The following is a 16412-nucleotide window of genomic DNA, read 5'->3' as shown; positions in this document are numbered from 1 at the left end:
TCTTTTTAACTACTACCTTCTAAGCAGTTTTCTCAGACTTTTCTTCCTAATCATACATTTTTTCTTTCTTCTTCTTCTTTTTTTTCTTTTTGAGACAGAGTCTTACTCTGATGCCCAGGCTGGAGTGCAGTGGTGCAGTTTCGGCTTACTGCAAGCTCTGCCTCCCAGATTCATGCGGTTCTCCTGCCTCAGCCTCCTGAGTAGCTGGGACTACAGGCACCTGCCACCACGCCTGGCCAATTTTTTTTTTTTTTTTTTTTGAGACGTAGTCTCGCTCTGTCACCAAGGCTGGAGCACAGTGGCGCGATCTCGGCTCACTGCAGGCTCCACCTCCCAGGTTCACGCCATTCTCCTGCCTCAGCCTCCTGAGTAGCTGGGACTATAGGCGCCCATCACCATGCCCGGCTAATTTTTTGTATTTTTAGTAGAGACAGGGTTTCACCGTGTTAGCCAGGATGGTCTGGATTTCCTGACCTTGTGATCCGCCCACCTCGGCCTCCCAAAGTGCTGGGATTACAGGCGTGAGCCACTGCTCCGGCCCAATTTTTTGTATTTTTAGTGGAGACGGGGTTTCACCGTGTTAGCCAGGATGGTCTCGATCTCCTGACCTCGTGATCCGCCCACTGTGGCCTCCCAAAGTGCTGGAATTACAGACGTGAGCCACCGTGCCTGGCTTAATCACACATTTTTTCTTTAGCTCTGTCTAATCTATTAATCCACTGATGGATTTCAGTGACTTAATTTTGAGGTCCTATAAGTTATTTTCTTTTTTTTTTGAGATGGAGTCTCACTCTGTTGCTGCCAAGGCTGGAGTGCAGTAGCACCATGTTGACTCACTGCAACCTCCATCTCCTGGGTTCAAGCAATTCTCCTGCCTCAGCCTCCTGAGTAGCTGGGATTACAGGCTCCCAGCACCACGCCGGCTAGTTTTTATATTTTTAGTAGAGATGGAGTTTCACCATGTTGGCTAGGCTGGTCTCGAACTCCGGAGCTCAGGTGATCTACCTGCCTTGGCCTCCCAAAGTGCTGGGATTACCCAGCCAGGAATTTCTTATATATTCTGGATATCAATTTCTCGTTGCCTTTAAACTTTGCAAATATCTGCCATTTCTGTCATTTGTCCATCTGTCTCTAGTATCCTTTGACAGAAACCTTTAATACCTATACAGTCAAATTTATTCTCCTTTTTAAGCTTTTGGGGAATTGTTTCAGAAGTCTTTGCCTTACCTGTTTCAAAGGTCCCCTCTGACGTTTTCTACTGTTAGCTTTTATAGATTTACTTTTCACGTCCAGGTCTTCCTCATGTAGTTTGTAATTGTGAGCTTCTTTTCTGTGTGTGTGTGTGTGTGTGTGTGTGTGTTTTGTTTTTTTGTTTTTGTTTTTGTTTTTATTCGAGACATAGTCTCACTCTGTCACTCAGGCTGGAGTGCAGTGGTGCGATCTCGGCTCACTGACCTCCGCCTCCCGGGTTCACACCATTCTCCTGCCTCAGCCTCCCGAGTAGCTGGGACTATGGGCACCTGCCACTACGCCCAGCTAATTTTTTTGTTTTTTGTTTTTTGTTTTTTTTAGTAGAGACAGGGTTTCATCATGTTAGCCAGGATGATCTCGATCTCCTGACCTCGTGATCCGCCCGCCTCGGCCTCCCAAAGTGTTGGGGTTACAGGTGTGAGCCACCGCGCCTGGTCCTTTTCTGTGTTTGTCTTTTTCTCTATGTGAGTCCCTTTGTTTTTTTCTGCTGCATGCTAGAGACCAGTTTTTATGTTAATTTCCTGACTTGAGATTCCTGTATGATACAGAGTATAAATTTGGATGCTATACCTCTGTGTGGCATAGATGTGCATTTTACCTTTTCTCCTGCTGAAGGCCTAGATAATAAGCAACTCTTATTGTTGTTTCCCTGAGCCAGTGAGCAGATTTTTCAGACCGCATATCAAGGAAGGATCGAAGTTTGAGGCTCTGGGCTTTATTCAAGGGTCTCAGTGCTAACTCCCCACCTTCTACCTGCCTGAAGCTACATTTGCAGTCTTCATGTGAGCATTAATGCTTCCTCCTCCCAGCTTAGGGCCTGTACAGGAGTTTGAAACCCCTGTGGGCCACCATGGTCTCAATTCCCACTTACTGTTCTAGCTTTGATTTTGATATTTCTTTCATTTCAGGTACCTAGGGATTTCTTTTCTTTAATTTTTTTTCAAGCCTATGTATTTTAAAAGCATTTTTTATGTTTTATCCAGCATTTCTGTGTGTTTGTAGTGGAAGAAAAAGATGCATTTACTTCAGCTCAGTGTGCCGTTTTGCCAAAAGTCTGTTTTTTAATTACTGTTGCATTAATCTCAGTAAATTTTCAGTTTTCGACATTGCCAACTTGGATTCATTATGTAGCCATTGACCACCCTTGAATGTTTTAGGCCTTAACGGTTCCCATTTTCATTTTACTGCTCAAGCTTATAACCATCTTTTTAGTATCTATATATTGGTAAGCTAGATAATTAGGTTCAGTTAGCTTTTTAACCTTGCCCAGTTGCTCATTCTGCTGAAGTTTTTCTTTTTCTCTTCTTATTAAGTTGTTCACAAAAACATTAAATAGCTCTGACCACATAATGCTCGAAATATCTCCCTCTGCATCTTGGGCGAATCTTCTTCTTATTTAATCTGACGTGAGTACCTTCCCCAGAAACTTAAAAGCAACCTTTAAGTTTGAGTCTACCAAAAATATAATCCCAGTCACTTGTTTCTTACTAATAAGAATGTTTAAAAATCTAATGTATGTCCAGGTTGGTCTTTTGGTTTACTGTAATCCATAAGACTTATGTCTTGTTTTACAAAAAAAAAAAAAAAAAAAAAAAAAAAAAATCACATTACATTGGTATAATTTGTTGCTTAGAAAAACCTCATCAGTGCCTGTTTATGGTCTTTTGTTATTTGCAAATTGAGTTCTTGTTCAGATTTTTCTCAAATATTAAATTAATTTAAAATTAAAAAAATGTTTTCCTAGTTTTAAATCTTATGGAATTTCCCCCCTCTTGCCATAAAACACCAAGAGATAAAAATTCCAGTTCCCCTACTCGAGCTACTTCTTTTAGAGAAAGGCACTTACCTCCTAGGACTGTTTCTTCATTTGTTTAAAAATATATGTGCATTTTTATAATATAGATTAAAACAGACTGTATTCAAAAAGTAGGGGTAGACATTCTTAAAGATTTTCTTTGAGCAAGCTGAAAAAAATCTCATGAATTCATGAATGCCCAACAATATTAGGTACATGGTGTAGAAGGGGCTGGGGTAGTTAGAACTGAAACATTGATACTTATTTTGGCAAATCTTTATTTTAATTAATAAACTATTTTTCAGAGCAGTTTGAGGTACATGCAGAATTAAGCAGAAATTACAGAGGGTTTGCAGATCTCTCCCCACTCCCATTCCCCACACATGCACAACCTCTCCCACCATCCACGTCTCACACCATAGTGGTACATTTCTTATAACTGATGAACCTACATTGACACATCATTCTTACCCTGAGTCCATAGTTTACATTAGGGTTCACTGTTGGTGTTATGCATTCTGTGGGTTTTGACAAATGTATAATGACCTATATTTGCCATTGTAGATTCATGAAGAATAATTTCACTGCCCTAAAAATCCTCTGTGCTTTGCTTATTCATCCCTCCCTCTCCTCTGACTCCTGGCAATCACTGGTCTTTTTTACTATCTATTTACCTTTTCTAGACCATCATATATTTAGAATTATAAAGTATGTAGCATTTTCAGATTGACTTCTTTCACTTAGAAATATGCATTTAAGTTTCCTCCCTGTCTTTTCATGAATTTATATCTCATATCTGTTTAGCACTGAATAATAGTCCATTGTCTGGATGTACCGCAGTTTATTCATTGTATCTACTTCTTGGTTGCTTCCAAATTTTGGCAATTATGAATAAAGCTGCTTTATAAGCATTGTGTGCAGGCTTTTGTGTGGCCATAAGTCTTCTACCCCTTTGGGTAATTACCAAGGAATGTGATTACTGGATCATATGGCAAGAGTATGTTTAATTTTGTAAGAAACTGTTAATCTGTAGAATGTCTGTACTATTTTGCATTCCCACCAGCATTGAATGAAAGTTCCTGTTTCTCTGCATCCTCGTCAGCATTTGGTATTGCCAGTGTTTTGGATTTTGGTCATTCTGATAGGTGTGTGATGGTATCTTGTTGTTTTAATTTGCAATTCTCTAAAGACATTCCATGTACAACATCTTTTCATATGCTTATTTGTCATCTGCACATCTTCGTTGATGAGGTGTCTGTTCAGGTCTTTTGCTATTTTTAATTGGGTTGTTTGTTTTCTTATTGTTGAGTTTTGAGAGTTCTTTATCTGATGTGTCTTTTGCAAATATTTTCCCCCAGTCTGTGGCTTGTCTTTTCATTTTCTTGACATTGTCTTTCATGGAGCAAAATTTATTTCTGTCATGGATTGTGCCTTCGGTGTTGTATCTAAAAAGACTGCCATAACCAAAGTCAACTAAGTTTTCTCCGATGTTAACTTCTAGGAATTATAGTTTTGTATTTTACATCTAGGTCTCTGATGTATTTTAAGTTAATTTTTGTGAAGGGTGTAAGGTCTATGTCTAGATTCATTTTTTTTTTTTTGTATGTGAATGTCCAATTGGTTCCAGCATCACTTGTTGAAAAGATATTCTTTGCTTCATTTTAGTGCCTTTGCTCCTTTGTCAAAGATGAATTGACTGTATTTGTGTGGGCTCTGTTTCTGGGCTTTCTGTTCTGTTTCACTGATCTACTTGTCTGTTCTTTCACGAATATCACATTGTCTTGATTATTGTAGCTTTAAAATAGTAAATATTGAAGTCAGTGTCAGTCCTCCAACTTTAGTCTTCTCCTTCAATATTGAGTTAGCTATTTTGGTCATGGGGAAGATCTGAGTCTCTGAAAATATTGAATATTTCTATCTAACAACATGGGATATCTCTCCATTTTTTAAGTTCTTTGATATCTTTCATCAGAGTTTTGTTGTTTTCTTCATATAGATCTTGTATATATTTTGTTAGATTTATACCTAAGTATTTGCCTTTTTAGGGTGCTAGTGTAAATGGTAAAGTTTTTAATTTCACATTCTACCTTACTGCTGGTATATAGGAAAACAGTTAACTTTTGTATATTAACCTTATGTCTTACAACTTTGCTATAATCTCTTGTTAGTTCCAGGAAGTTTTTTGTCATTTCTCTCTAATTTTCTGTAAAGACAATCATGTAGTCTGCAAACAAAGACAGTTTTAACTTCCTTCCCAATAAAAGGTATACCTTTTATTTCCTTTTCTTGTCTTGTTGCATTAGCTAGGACTTCCAGTACAGTGTTTAAGATCAGTGGTGAACTGGGGTATCCCAGCCTTGTTTATAATCCCAGTGGGAAGACTTTGAGTTTCTCACCATTATGAATGATGTCAACTGTAGGTTTTTTGTAGATGTTCTTTATGAAGTTGAGGAAGTTCCCCTCTCTTTATGGTTTGTTAGAGTTTTTATCATGAATGGGCATTGGATTTCTGCCAGATGCTTTTCCTGCATCTTTCTGTTGACATATTCACATGATTTTTCTTCTTTAGCCTGTTGATGCGATGGATTACATTAATTGATTTTGAATGTTGAACCAGCCTTGCATACCTGTGAGAAATCCCATTTGGCCATGATGTATAATTCTCTTTAGGCATTGTTAGAGTCAAATTGCTAATATTTTGTTGAGGATTTTTGCGTCTGTCTTCACAAGAGATACTGGTCTGTGGTTTTCTTTTCTTGTAATATCTCTGTGTGGTTTTGGTAGAAGGTTAATGTTGGCCTCAAAGAATGAGTTGGGAAGTATTCCCTCTGCTTCTGTCTTCTGGAAGAGTTTGTAGAGAATTGGTATAATTTCTTAAATATTGGGTGGAACTCATTAGTGAACACATCTGGGCCTGTTGCTTCCACTTTGATTCACCTTCTTTAATAGATATAGGCCTGTTCAGATAGTCTGTTGCTGTGTGTGTGAGTTTTGACAGATTGCATCATTCAAGGAATTGAATCATTTTATTTAGTTTATATTTGTGGACATTCATAAATTACCTTATGTTTTTAATGTATATGGGGTATACAGTGATACTGATATTAATACATTGTATTTTGTTTTTCTTTGTTACCATGACCACCTTTGATTTTCTGACATTTGAAAACTATATGCCTAGGCTTAATGTCCTCTGAGTTTCCTGGATCTGTGATGTGGTGTCTGACATTAATTTGGGGAAATTCCCAGTCATTATTGCATCAAATATTGCTGCTTTTCTCTCTTCCCCTTCTGGTGTCCCCATTTGGCATTAGTTATTTCTTTTCTAGTCTTCCCACTGTTAGATATTCTGTTTTCTTCTTCTTTTTTTACTTTGCTTTTTAGTTTTGGATTGTTACATCTTCAAGCTAAGAGATTCTTTCCTCAGTCGTGTTCAGTCTACTAATGAGCTCATCAAAGGCAGTCTTCATTTCTGTTATGGTGTTTTTTATCTCTAGCGTTTCTTTTTGATTATTTCTTAGAATTTCCGTTTCTCTGTTACATTATCCATCTATTCTTACATGTTTTGTACTTTTTCCATTAAAGCCCCTGGATATGTAATCATAGTCTCAAAAAAACCAAAAACAAAACAGAACAAAAAAACCTGATGTGCTAATTTGGACATTCTTGCTATATCTGAGTGGTTTTGAAGTTTGCTGTGTCTCTCCAAACTGTTTTTTGGTTTTGTTTGTTTGTTTGCCTTTTAGTATGCCTTGTAATTTTTTATTGAAAGGTGGACATGATGTACTACATAAAAGGAACCGCTATAGCTAGGCCTTTATTGATGGGGTAGTAGGGTGTAGGGGAGGAGAAGCTTTCTCTAGTCCTGGGATTCTCACTCTTTTGGTGAGCTTGTGCCCCTGGGCTGTGAACTTCCCAAGTACTCTCAGGCTTTTTTGCTCCTTAGATGGTACAGGATGGCTGGAGGGAGCTGGAGTTCGGTATCTGTTTTTCTCCAGGTAGGTTAGACTCTGAGAAAACTGTAGCCAGTTAGGCTCTTGTAAAATGCTTTTCTTGAAGGCGGGCCTTGTTAAAAACAGAGTGCTCTGGCGGATTTCAAAATGGCTCCTTTTCCCTCTCCCGCTGCTGGAAGCAAGAGGGAATTTTTCTTCAGTATTCATTGTGAGGACTTGTTAGAGCTCTAGGAGGTAAAGCTCACAGAAGTATTGGGGGCCCCCCATGACTGAGTTCCCCCCAGAATTTTTAACTCTCAGAGTTGTGCACACTGAGCCTCCAGCGATTCATTGATTGCAGTTCAGGTTTTCTTAAACTGGCGCTTGTTCCTACAGAGGCTTTTGTTCATATGTTGTTTTTGTTTTGTTTTGTGTTTTGAGACAGAGTCTCCCTCTTTTGCCCAGGCTGGAGTGCAGTAGTGTGATCTGGGCTCACTGCAGCTTCTGCCTTCTAGGTTCAAGTGATTCTCCTGCCTCAGCCTTCTGAGTAGCTGGGATTCCAGGTGCCTGCCACCATGCCTAGCTAATTTGTATATTTTTGGTAGGGACGAGATTTTGCCATGTTGGCCAGGCTGGTCTCAAACTCCTGACCTCAAGTGATCCACCCGTCACAGCCTCCCAAAGTGTTGGGATTACAAGCATGAGCCGCTGCGCCTGGCTTGTGTTTTTTGTTCATTAAGTTGTGATTCTCTGTGTCTACCTGTCTCTAATTTTAGGGACAATGATTTGCCCTGTGACCTTTCTTTGATTAATTAAAGAAGGTTGTTGGTTTTTCAGTTTGTTCAGCTTTGTTTGCTTTTAGGACATGGTGACTTCTAAGCTCCTGACATGCCGGAATGGAAACTGGAACTCTGAAATATTTTTATTTATGTTTTTATCTGTCAATTTCAGTGTCAGTAAATGTAGAAATGGTGGGGTGGAAAGAGAATCATCCATAATCCTCTAACAAAAGCAATTGCTGGTTTTTTGACATGTCTTTCTGCCCTTTTCTTAGTGTACTTGTTTCTTTATACAAGTGAGATTATATAATTTCCTCAAAGATCCACAAAGATAAGATCCTCAAACCCAAAACTGAACTAGATGTCTCTCCCCCTAAACTGTCTGTTCTTGTATTATCAGGATCATCTTATCATCCACCCACTCACCAAGCCAGGAACCTGGGAATTGTTTCTCTCCATCCTTCACATCATTCAGCCCCTAAGTCATGACAGCTATACTTTCGCAACGTGTTTTGGCTCTCTCCTATTACCAGTTCTCCTGCTTGAAGCCCTCATTGATTTTCTCCTGATCTCCTGCAATAATATAGAGCCCGTCTCCAGCATTATCCCCCTCAAATTCTGTACACATGTTACTTAAGTGGTATATTTAAAATGCATATCTGACCACATGACTTTGCTGCTTAAAGCCCTTCAAACACCTCAATGGCTGCTCATTGCTTTTAGGATAAAATCCAAGCTCGTAATCATGGCCTATATATCCCTCTGTGGCCAACACCCCTGCCTGCCTCTCCAGATTCATCTCTTAACACTCCTATTCCCTGCTTTATGTTCCAGCAATAATCTCAGCTCCTAATCCTCCTGCCTGCCACCACGGGATGTTTTCTTATCTGTGTGCCTCATGCAGGCATCCCTGCCAGGATTGCCTTTTCCTCCCATTCTTTTTACCTCATCTGTGTGTCCGTATCTTTTAAGACACAGGTCAGCTGTTATTCCCTCAAAGCTTTACTCTAACTCCTGTACTCCCCTATCCCCCAAACTGTTTCTGTGTACAAATCCATCATTATGTTTCCTTTTAGTTATTTATTCATTCTACCAACTTATCAACAGTATTTGTGTTAAGCAGAATTTTAAGCATTGGGATACAAAAATTAAGTTCGTACCCTAATGGAGCTTATATTCTAGTGAAGGACGATAGATAATAACAAATAAAAATATAGTATGTCAGTAGGCGATAAGTGCTATGATGAAAAACAAAGCAGACGAAGGAGCGGGATGTTCTGAGGTTGGAGGGGAGGTTGCTTGTTGAAAAAACATGGTCAGGGAAGAAGGCCTTAAGCAAAGGGTTGGTAGAAATAAGCCAGCCAGCCACGCACAGATATACTAAGCATGCTCGGCCCTGAGGCAGAGAATGTAGAGCATGCTTAGTATATTCCCAGGTCAGCAAGGAAGGCGGAGTTGTCAGAGCAGAACGGGTGAGGGGGAGAGTGAGTGGTAGAAGATGAGGTTAGGAGCCGATGACAGCCAGATCACGATTAAAGGCTTGCTAGGCCATTGTAAGAACTTTGACTTTTACTCCAAGACTGGAAGCCATTTAAGACTTTTTGTGCAAAGAAGCAGCAAGATCTGGCTGTGTGTTGAGTAGGTTGCTCTGCCTACTGGGTCGAAGATAGGATGATAGCAGTAGGGGAGGATGGAGGCTAATTAGGAGGTTGCTGCAGTAATCTAGGTAAGAGATGATGGCAGCTTGGACTGACTAGAGAGGAGCCAGTGAAGGAAATTAGCGGTTGGAGTTTGGATATGTTTTGAAGGTAGAGCCAACAGGATTTATAAAGGATTGGATATAGCATATGAGAAACAGCAAAAGTCAAGGATGACTTGGTTTTAGTCTGAAGAACGAGAAGGACAGAATTGCTGTGAGGTGGGAAAGTGGCAGGAGAGTTTTGGATATGTTACATTTCAGAAACCAGGTTCCAATTGGAGATGTTGAGTAGGTAGTTGGAGGTCTACGTCAGGAGTTCAGAGGAACAGTCTGAGCCAGAGACATAAATCTGAAAGCTGTCAGCATTTAGATGACATTTCAAAGCTATGGAATCAGAAGAGAGGGAAGGTAAGAGGTGGCATGACTGGGTCCTCGAGCACTCCAAGCTTTAAAGGCTGCACTGACACAGAGGACCCAACCAAGGAGTCTGGGAAGGCATGGCTAGTGAGTGAGAAGGAGAACCAAGTGAAAAATGTGTTTTCAGAGGAAGAGAATGATGACCTCGGTCCATTGTTAGGGCTAGACTGAATAAGCCAAGGACATTGTATTATAAGTCTCCATCTACATATTTATCTCCTCTAGGTGGCTGAGAGCTCTTTGGGAGCAGGAATGGTAGTGTAGTTAGAGCTTTGAAGTCAGTGAGATGGCTGTTTTTCCTTAGGGTGATTCTCTGGGTCCTTCAAAGCTCCAATCTCATCTGTAAAATGGGGAGGAAATAATATCTTTTCCACTGAGTCATTGTGAGAATCAAATGAGATCGTCTATACAAAGCATTATGCGCAGTCTCTTTCATATGTTTAAACACATAATGATCATTATTGATTTAGTATACCTGGCATACTGTCCCTCCCTATTAAGCAACATTTGTTGAATGAATGAGTGAAATGCCTTTCTGTTCATTTAGCATTTCATTCAAGGCCTTTTTTCCCGTATGGTTTTTTGAAGTTTTAACCTGGTATTTTGTGGGTATTTTCTCTAGGGCCTGTCCCCCCGAAGCCGACTCTAGGAGAGGAGAGGAAGAGGAGTTCTTGGGGCAGAGTTGACGCAATGGAGCTCCCCAACTACAGCCGGCAGCTGCTGCAGCAGCTCTACACTCTGTGCAAGGAGCAGCAGTTCTGTGATTGCACCATCTCCATTGGTACCATTTACTTCAGGGCTCACAAGCTTGTCCTGGCTGCTGCCAGCCTCCTGTTCAAAACCCTGCTGGATAACACAGATACCATCTCCATCGATGCATCTGTGGTGAGCCCCGAGGAGTTTGCGCTCTTGTTGGAAATGATGTACACGGGCAAACTACCTGTGGGCAAGCACAACTTCTCCAAAATCATCTCCTTAGCAGACAGTCTACAGATGTTTGATGTGGCTGTTAGCTGCAAAAATCTTCTGACCAGCCTTGTAAACTGCTCTGTTCAGGGTCAGGTGGTAAGGGACGTCTCTGCGCCATCCTCAGAGACATCCACAAAGGAACCAGAGAAGCCTCAGGTAGAAATCCTTTCATCCGAAGGTGCTGGAGAGCCTCATTCTTCCCCAGAGCTTTCTGCCACTCCAGGGGGCCCTGTGAAAGCTGACACTGAGGAAGCAGTCCTTGCAGTTTCACAAGAGATGAGTGTGAATTCTCCCACGGCCCAGGAGAGCCAGAGGAATGCAGAGACCCCAGTGGAGACTCCTAACACAGCTGAAGATTGTTCCCCCTCCCCTGTTGTGCAAACCTTTAGTGAGGCAAAGGAGACAAGCACAGAACCAGGTAACAGTCATTGTCTTATAATCCATCCTTCTGTTTTTAATGATCTTTATCAGTTTTAATGTTTCATTAATAAATTTATCAAAGACCGCTGTTAGGTAGAAAACCAATATTCAGTGCAATACCATTCTGGGCCATTCTTCTTTTAAAAGTGTCTGTGTTTTTGAACATTGAAAGTCCAAACATGAACTACAGAGCAGAAAAGCAGTATTGGAATAATGATGTACCATTTTGATAATTATCTGTTTTTTTTTATTTTGTTTTGTTGTCTCTTGAGACGGAGTCTTGCTCTGTTGCCCAGGCTGAAGTGCAATGGCATGATCTCAGCTCACTGCAACCTCCGCCTCCCGGGTTCAAGCGATTTTCCTGCTTCATCCTCCCAAGTAGCTGGGATTACAGGCATGCACCACCACGCCTGGCTAATTTTTTGTATTTTTAGTAGAGACGGGATTTCACCATGTTGGCCAGGCTGGTCTCGAACTCCTGACCTCGTGATCCACCCGCCTCAGCCTCCCAAAGTGCTAGGATTATAGGCGTGAGCCACCACACCCTGCTGATTATCTGCTATTTTAATCAGGCTGAGGCCAACACAAAGGAGGAAGCTGTGAGAGATACTGTTGTCTGTTATTCATAACTAATGTGCTAGATAGAGATCAGTTAGGTGCAGTATATGACCTGAAGATGCTCAGACAGCTGAAACTTGTAAAAATTTGTTTCAAGTAATGAATTTCTGATTTGTTTTATTTTGTTCCACATTTAGCATGTGAAAGGAAACGTTACCAGCTGAATTTTCTTCTAGAAAATGAAGGTATCTTCTCAGATGCACTCATGGTTACCCAGGATGTTTTAAAAAAACTAGAAGTGTGTTCAGAAATTAAAGGTCCACAGAAGGAGGTAGGTACCTCGACTTTTGTACTTGTTTGCTAGTTTAGTGTTCTCAGGATACCTTACTAACTTTCCATATGGGGCGGAAATAGCCCAGGGTTTCAATGTTTTGAAACTTTAATTTTTAAAAATTTATTCCCTAAAGGGCAGTCTCGCAAAAGTACTCAGGCAAGATACTTTCAAAATGAAGTTACATTTTGATCACCAGGAGAATCCTAGCTTCTAACCAGTTTTGATCCAGGATACTTAACTGATCATACCATTTCCTCCTGATTAATCACAGATAAATTTAAGAAGGTAGCCATGTATAACCCCAAACCTGAGACTTAAACAATTCAAATTAAAACAAAACAACAGATACTCAAAATATGGACAAAAAGGACTTTATATATATGAATTATTGGTAAAATACATCCAATATTTAGGAATAACAGTGGCCATTTTCAGACATAAAAACAGTAATGATAAACATTTATTGAACGCTTTCTGTATTAAGCTTGGCATATGTGTTATCACATTTAATTTTCACAAAAATCATCAGTGTGGGTATTATTGTTAAGTCCTGTTTTATACATGAGAAAACTGTCTCAAAGAGGTGGTGTAATTTGGAGAAGGTCACAGAGCTCATATGACCCTGAGCCAGAATTGAAACCTCAGCATTCTGACTTTAGCGCTGCTCCCTTACACACTGAGTTATACTGCCTCCCAACAGGGTAAAAGTGATGCATATATGTATAAGTGTTTAGGAATCGCCTGACAGAAAACTGCCAAATGGCTATCATGCTTTCTTAGCTGACCTCTTTTTTAAGTAACTCAGTTGAGACGCTTTCCTACCTGTGTGATCTCTCAATACCTGATTCTTCACACCTGACCCTGCAAGATTCGACTCCACAACCAATTTAGAATTCCATTTATTTCCCTTTTCTCCCAGCCCTGCTTCCCCATTCTGAGAGGCCGCTGGCAGAGCGAGAGGCCACTGTCCCAGCAGGCTTGCTCCTCTGATTTGGTAGGGGGTATTGTGGGTCGATCCTCCCATGTTGCTGTAGGCAATTTTGTATTAATCCAAGTAATACATGCCCTCTAATAATTAAATGTTTTCCTGATTCATAGCAAGTTACTTTTTTAAAAAACAAATTCAAGGTCTAGTATTTATTTTAGCTGTGTTAATTGACAGTTGGCTATACATTGTTTTCTTGGGAGACAAGCTAGTTACAAGGCTGGGCTAACCCTGATGACTCTCTTTGGGAGGTTTCAAGTCATAAATCCTTGGTACTCTTTGTACTGATTATGCTGAAGGACATTATGGTTTTATATTTTTGCACTTGCATGTTCTCTTAACTGTTCAATCCATCATTTTTTGTCATTAGTTTGTTACCTTGATAGCTTCTAGACACACCTCTTCATTTTCTCTTAAGGCTTCCTCTCCACTTAACTTTGGCTACAGAGGAGTAACGTTATTCCTTAGATCAGCAATACTCAAGTTATTAGTGTCACCTTTATACTTAGGTGAACTGTGTCTTATGCATTTTTTTTTAACATTGGTACCTAAAAGTATGTGGCATATAACAGGTGGTCAAGAAATGTATGTTATACATGCATTCGTTCAACATTTCTTTCTTTTTTTCCATTTCTTGTTCTAATTTTTTGATGGCAATATCATTAATGGTCCTTCAAATGAACACTGATTTGCTATTCGTGATCATTATAGGCTTATATTATTTCTTCCTCAGTTTTAGAGGTCATAGTAGGAGCTCTGCAAATCACTTGGTGGCTGTTTTTAAAGCCTATTCTGTTACAGTCCGTAATAAATCTTTGAACTTCAGAAAGAAAAAGGGAACAGATACTTTAAGAACATAAGATTAAACAGAGTTAGGGAGATGCTGCTTTGTACTTGGGCCTCTACTTCTGTCTCTCTGTCTTATAGTTTGTTTCAGACAGCCTTACTGAGCTATGACTGACATGCAGTAACCTGTACATAGGTATACTGTACAGTGTGATTAGTTTTGGTATATGCCCTGAAACCATCACCACAGTCAAGATGGTAAACATCTCCATCACCCCCAAAAGTTTCTTCGTGTCCGTGTGTACTCCCTCTCTCCTGCCCCTTCCCGTTACCCACGTCCCAGGTAACTGCTGGTCTGCTTTCGGTCACTGTACATAAGTTTGTATTTTCCAGAGTATTGTATAAATGGAATCATATGGTATGTATTTTTTGTCTGGCTTTCATTCAGCGTAAGTATCTTGAGATTCATCCATGGTTTTTTTTTTTTTCTTCCCTTTTTTCTTTTTCTGTGAACTCTACAGAGATGCGCCCCTACTGTTGTGTGTTCATTCCTTCTTATTGCTGAGTCATGTGCATTGTGTGGATATACAATTCATTTATCCAGCTCTACTATTTACTAGCATTGTGACTTTAGGCAGCTTCATCTTTATAAGCCTCAGTGTCCTTGTTTGTAAAATGGGGATACTATCACCTACATCATGGGGTCATTGTGAATTATGATTATTTAAATAAAATTCATAGTAAAATGCCAGACACTCGGTAGGAGATCAGTAGGGAACAACTGCTATTGTTTGTTTATACATTAATTCAGTATTTTAGACCTAATAGACCTTGAAACCCCCTTTTCACTGAATGCCTTATAATATCCTGGTGCCATGGCCGTTTACTCTGATACATGAGATGGTTTGCTGTTACTTTTTTTTTTTTTGAGACGGAGTCTCGCTCTGTCACCCAGGCTGGAGTGCAGTGGCGCGATCTCAGCTCACTGCAAGCTCCACCTCCCGGGTTTCCGCCATTCTCCTGCCTCAGCCTCCCAAGTAGCTGGGACTACAGGCGCCGCCACCTCACCCGGCTAGTTTTTTGTATTTTTGTAGAGACGGGCTTTCACCGTGTTAGCCAGGATGGTCTCGATCTCCTGACCTCGTGATCCGCCCGTCTCGGCCTCCCAACGTGCTGGGATTACAGGCTTGAGCCACCGCGCCCGGCCGGTTTGCTGTTACTTTAAGCTTAATTTGTAAGGCATGCTTTCAGATAGGTACCACCATCCACTTGGAAGTAGCTTCTTAAACTTCAAGGGCAGTGTCTGGTCTGAAGCAATCACTTTCTAGAACAGTCTCTAGAGGAAGTAGCTTCCTGTACTGCAGGGGTAGTATCTAGAATGAAGCAATCAGTCTCTAGCAATGTATAGAAAAATCATCTGAGGTGCTTGTTACAAAGCACCTCCAGACCTCATTTCCATAGTGTCTGATTCTTAGGTTGTGGTAGAACTTGGGAATCTACATCTTTAACAGGCTCCCCATGGGTTGCTGTTTTGGAACCTGTAGACTACATTTTGAGAAGCGTAGCTGGAGAAGTGAATGGCTTGCAAAACTCTTAGTGTGTGATGGCAGATGTCATAATGTCTGTGCTGGCACCTTTCAGTGGCATGAGAGGCCACCGAATACCCATTTTCCTCATTTGCTTACCCTTTGATTTAGCGGATGTTTACTGAGCAACTGATATGTGCCAGACTGAGCCGCTTGCTAGGCAGAGAAACTTCAATAAGACTTGATCCCTGTCCTTAAAGAGTATCTTGACAGCAGAGAAATCCTGCCACATGTGTGGTTATTTTGGGGGAAGTATGCACAAGAGTCGCCAAATTACAGATTTCACCATAAGGCTTCAGCAATGAGCGCATTTAAGAGCTGTTCACTTAGAACAACATTGTTTCACATTTCCGTACAATTTTACAGTTTGTTTAGGGTATTTTGTTTTTCTGTTTGTACATTTTTAGCTCCCCAAGAGCTTTGAGTGGTGTCCTGTGATTGGTCGTTGTTTGGTTAATCATAACTTGAGAACAGCTTAACATTAAAAATAGTCTACTCCTGGATGTGTCATTCCATTTCTGAAACACAGCTGTGAGGTGTGCACCTGGGCAGGATTGAGTTTAGGGAGGACACCATGAACTAGTGTCCCGATTGTTTTATTTCCTGAGATCAATGATGAAAGGTGGCAAAGCCATTCCCTGAGCGGTGATTGCAGCAACATGAGAAGAAGGTGGGCTACTTGAATTGTGAGAAACCAAAGCCAAAACTTATTAAAGAGAAATCTCTTGGGTGCTGGAGTGGGAACATGTGTTCTGCATGTCTTTGTATCAGTGTAATATCCCTTACCCATGAGAAAAGCAGATAGTGACCTAAGAGGACACTTCTGACCTTTGGCTAAGCTGAGTAAAACTTTTATTTAGAGCCAGACTCATACTGTTTTTCAGTTTTTATGCTAGGTTTT

General features: G+C 40.5%; 1 protein-coding gene across 4 annotated transcripts in view; it reads left to right on the top strand.

Moving 5' to 3' along the window:
• ZBTB40 (zinc finger and BTB domain containing 40) overlaps positions 1-16412 on the top strand; it is an 80113-nt gene that overhangs the window by 28157 nt on the left and 35544 nt on the right. For all 4 annotated transcript variants that reach the window (XM_005544507.4, XM_015441124.3, XM_065528156.2 and 1 more), the window contains 2 exons: positions 10496-11260; positions 12018-12151. In XM_005544507.4, the coding sequence (XP_005544564.3) occupies positions 10564-11260; positions 12018-12151 (831 nt within the window). In that variant the 5' untranslated portion in view covers positions 10496-10563. The remainder of the gene's footprint in view (positions 1-10495; positions 11261-12017; positions 12152-16412) is intronic.

The sequence above is a fragment of the Macaca fascicularis genome, chromosome 1 (assembly GCF_037993035.2).
Source record: "Macaca fascicularis isolate 582-1 chromosome 1, T2T-MFA8v1.1".
In the NCBI taxonomy this organism is placed as follows: Eukaryota; Metazoa; Chordata; class Mammalia; order Primates; family Cercopithecidae; genus Macaca; species Macaca fascicularis.
Note: the sequence above shows the minus strand (reverse complement) of the source record. Positions and strands in the feature narration are given on the sequence as shown.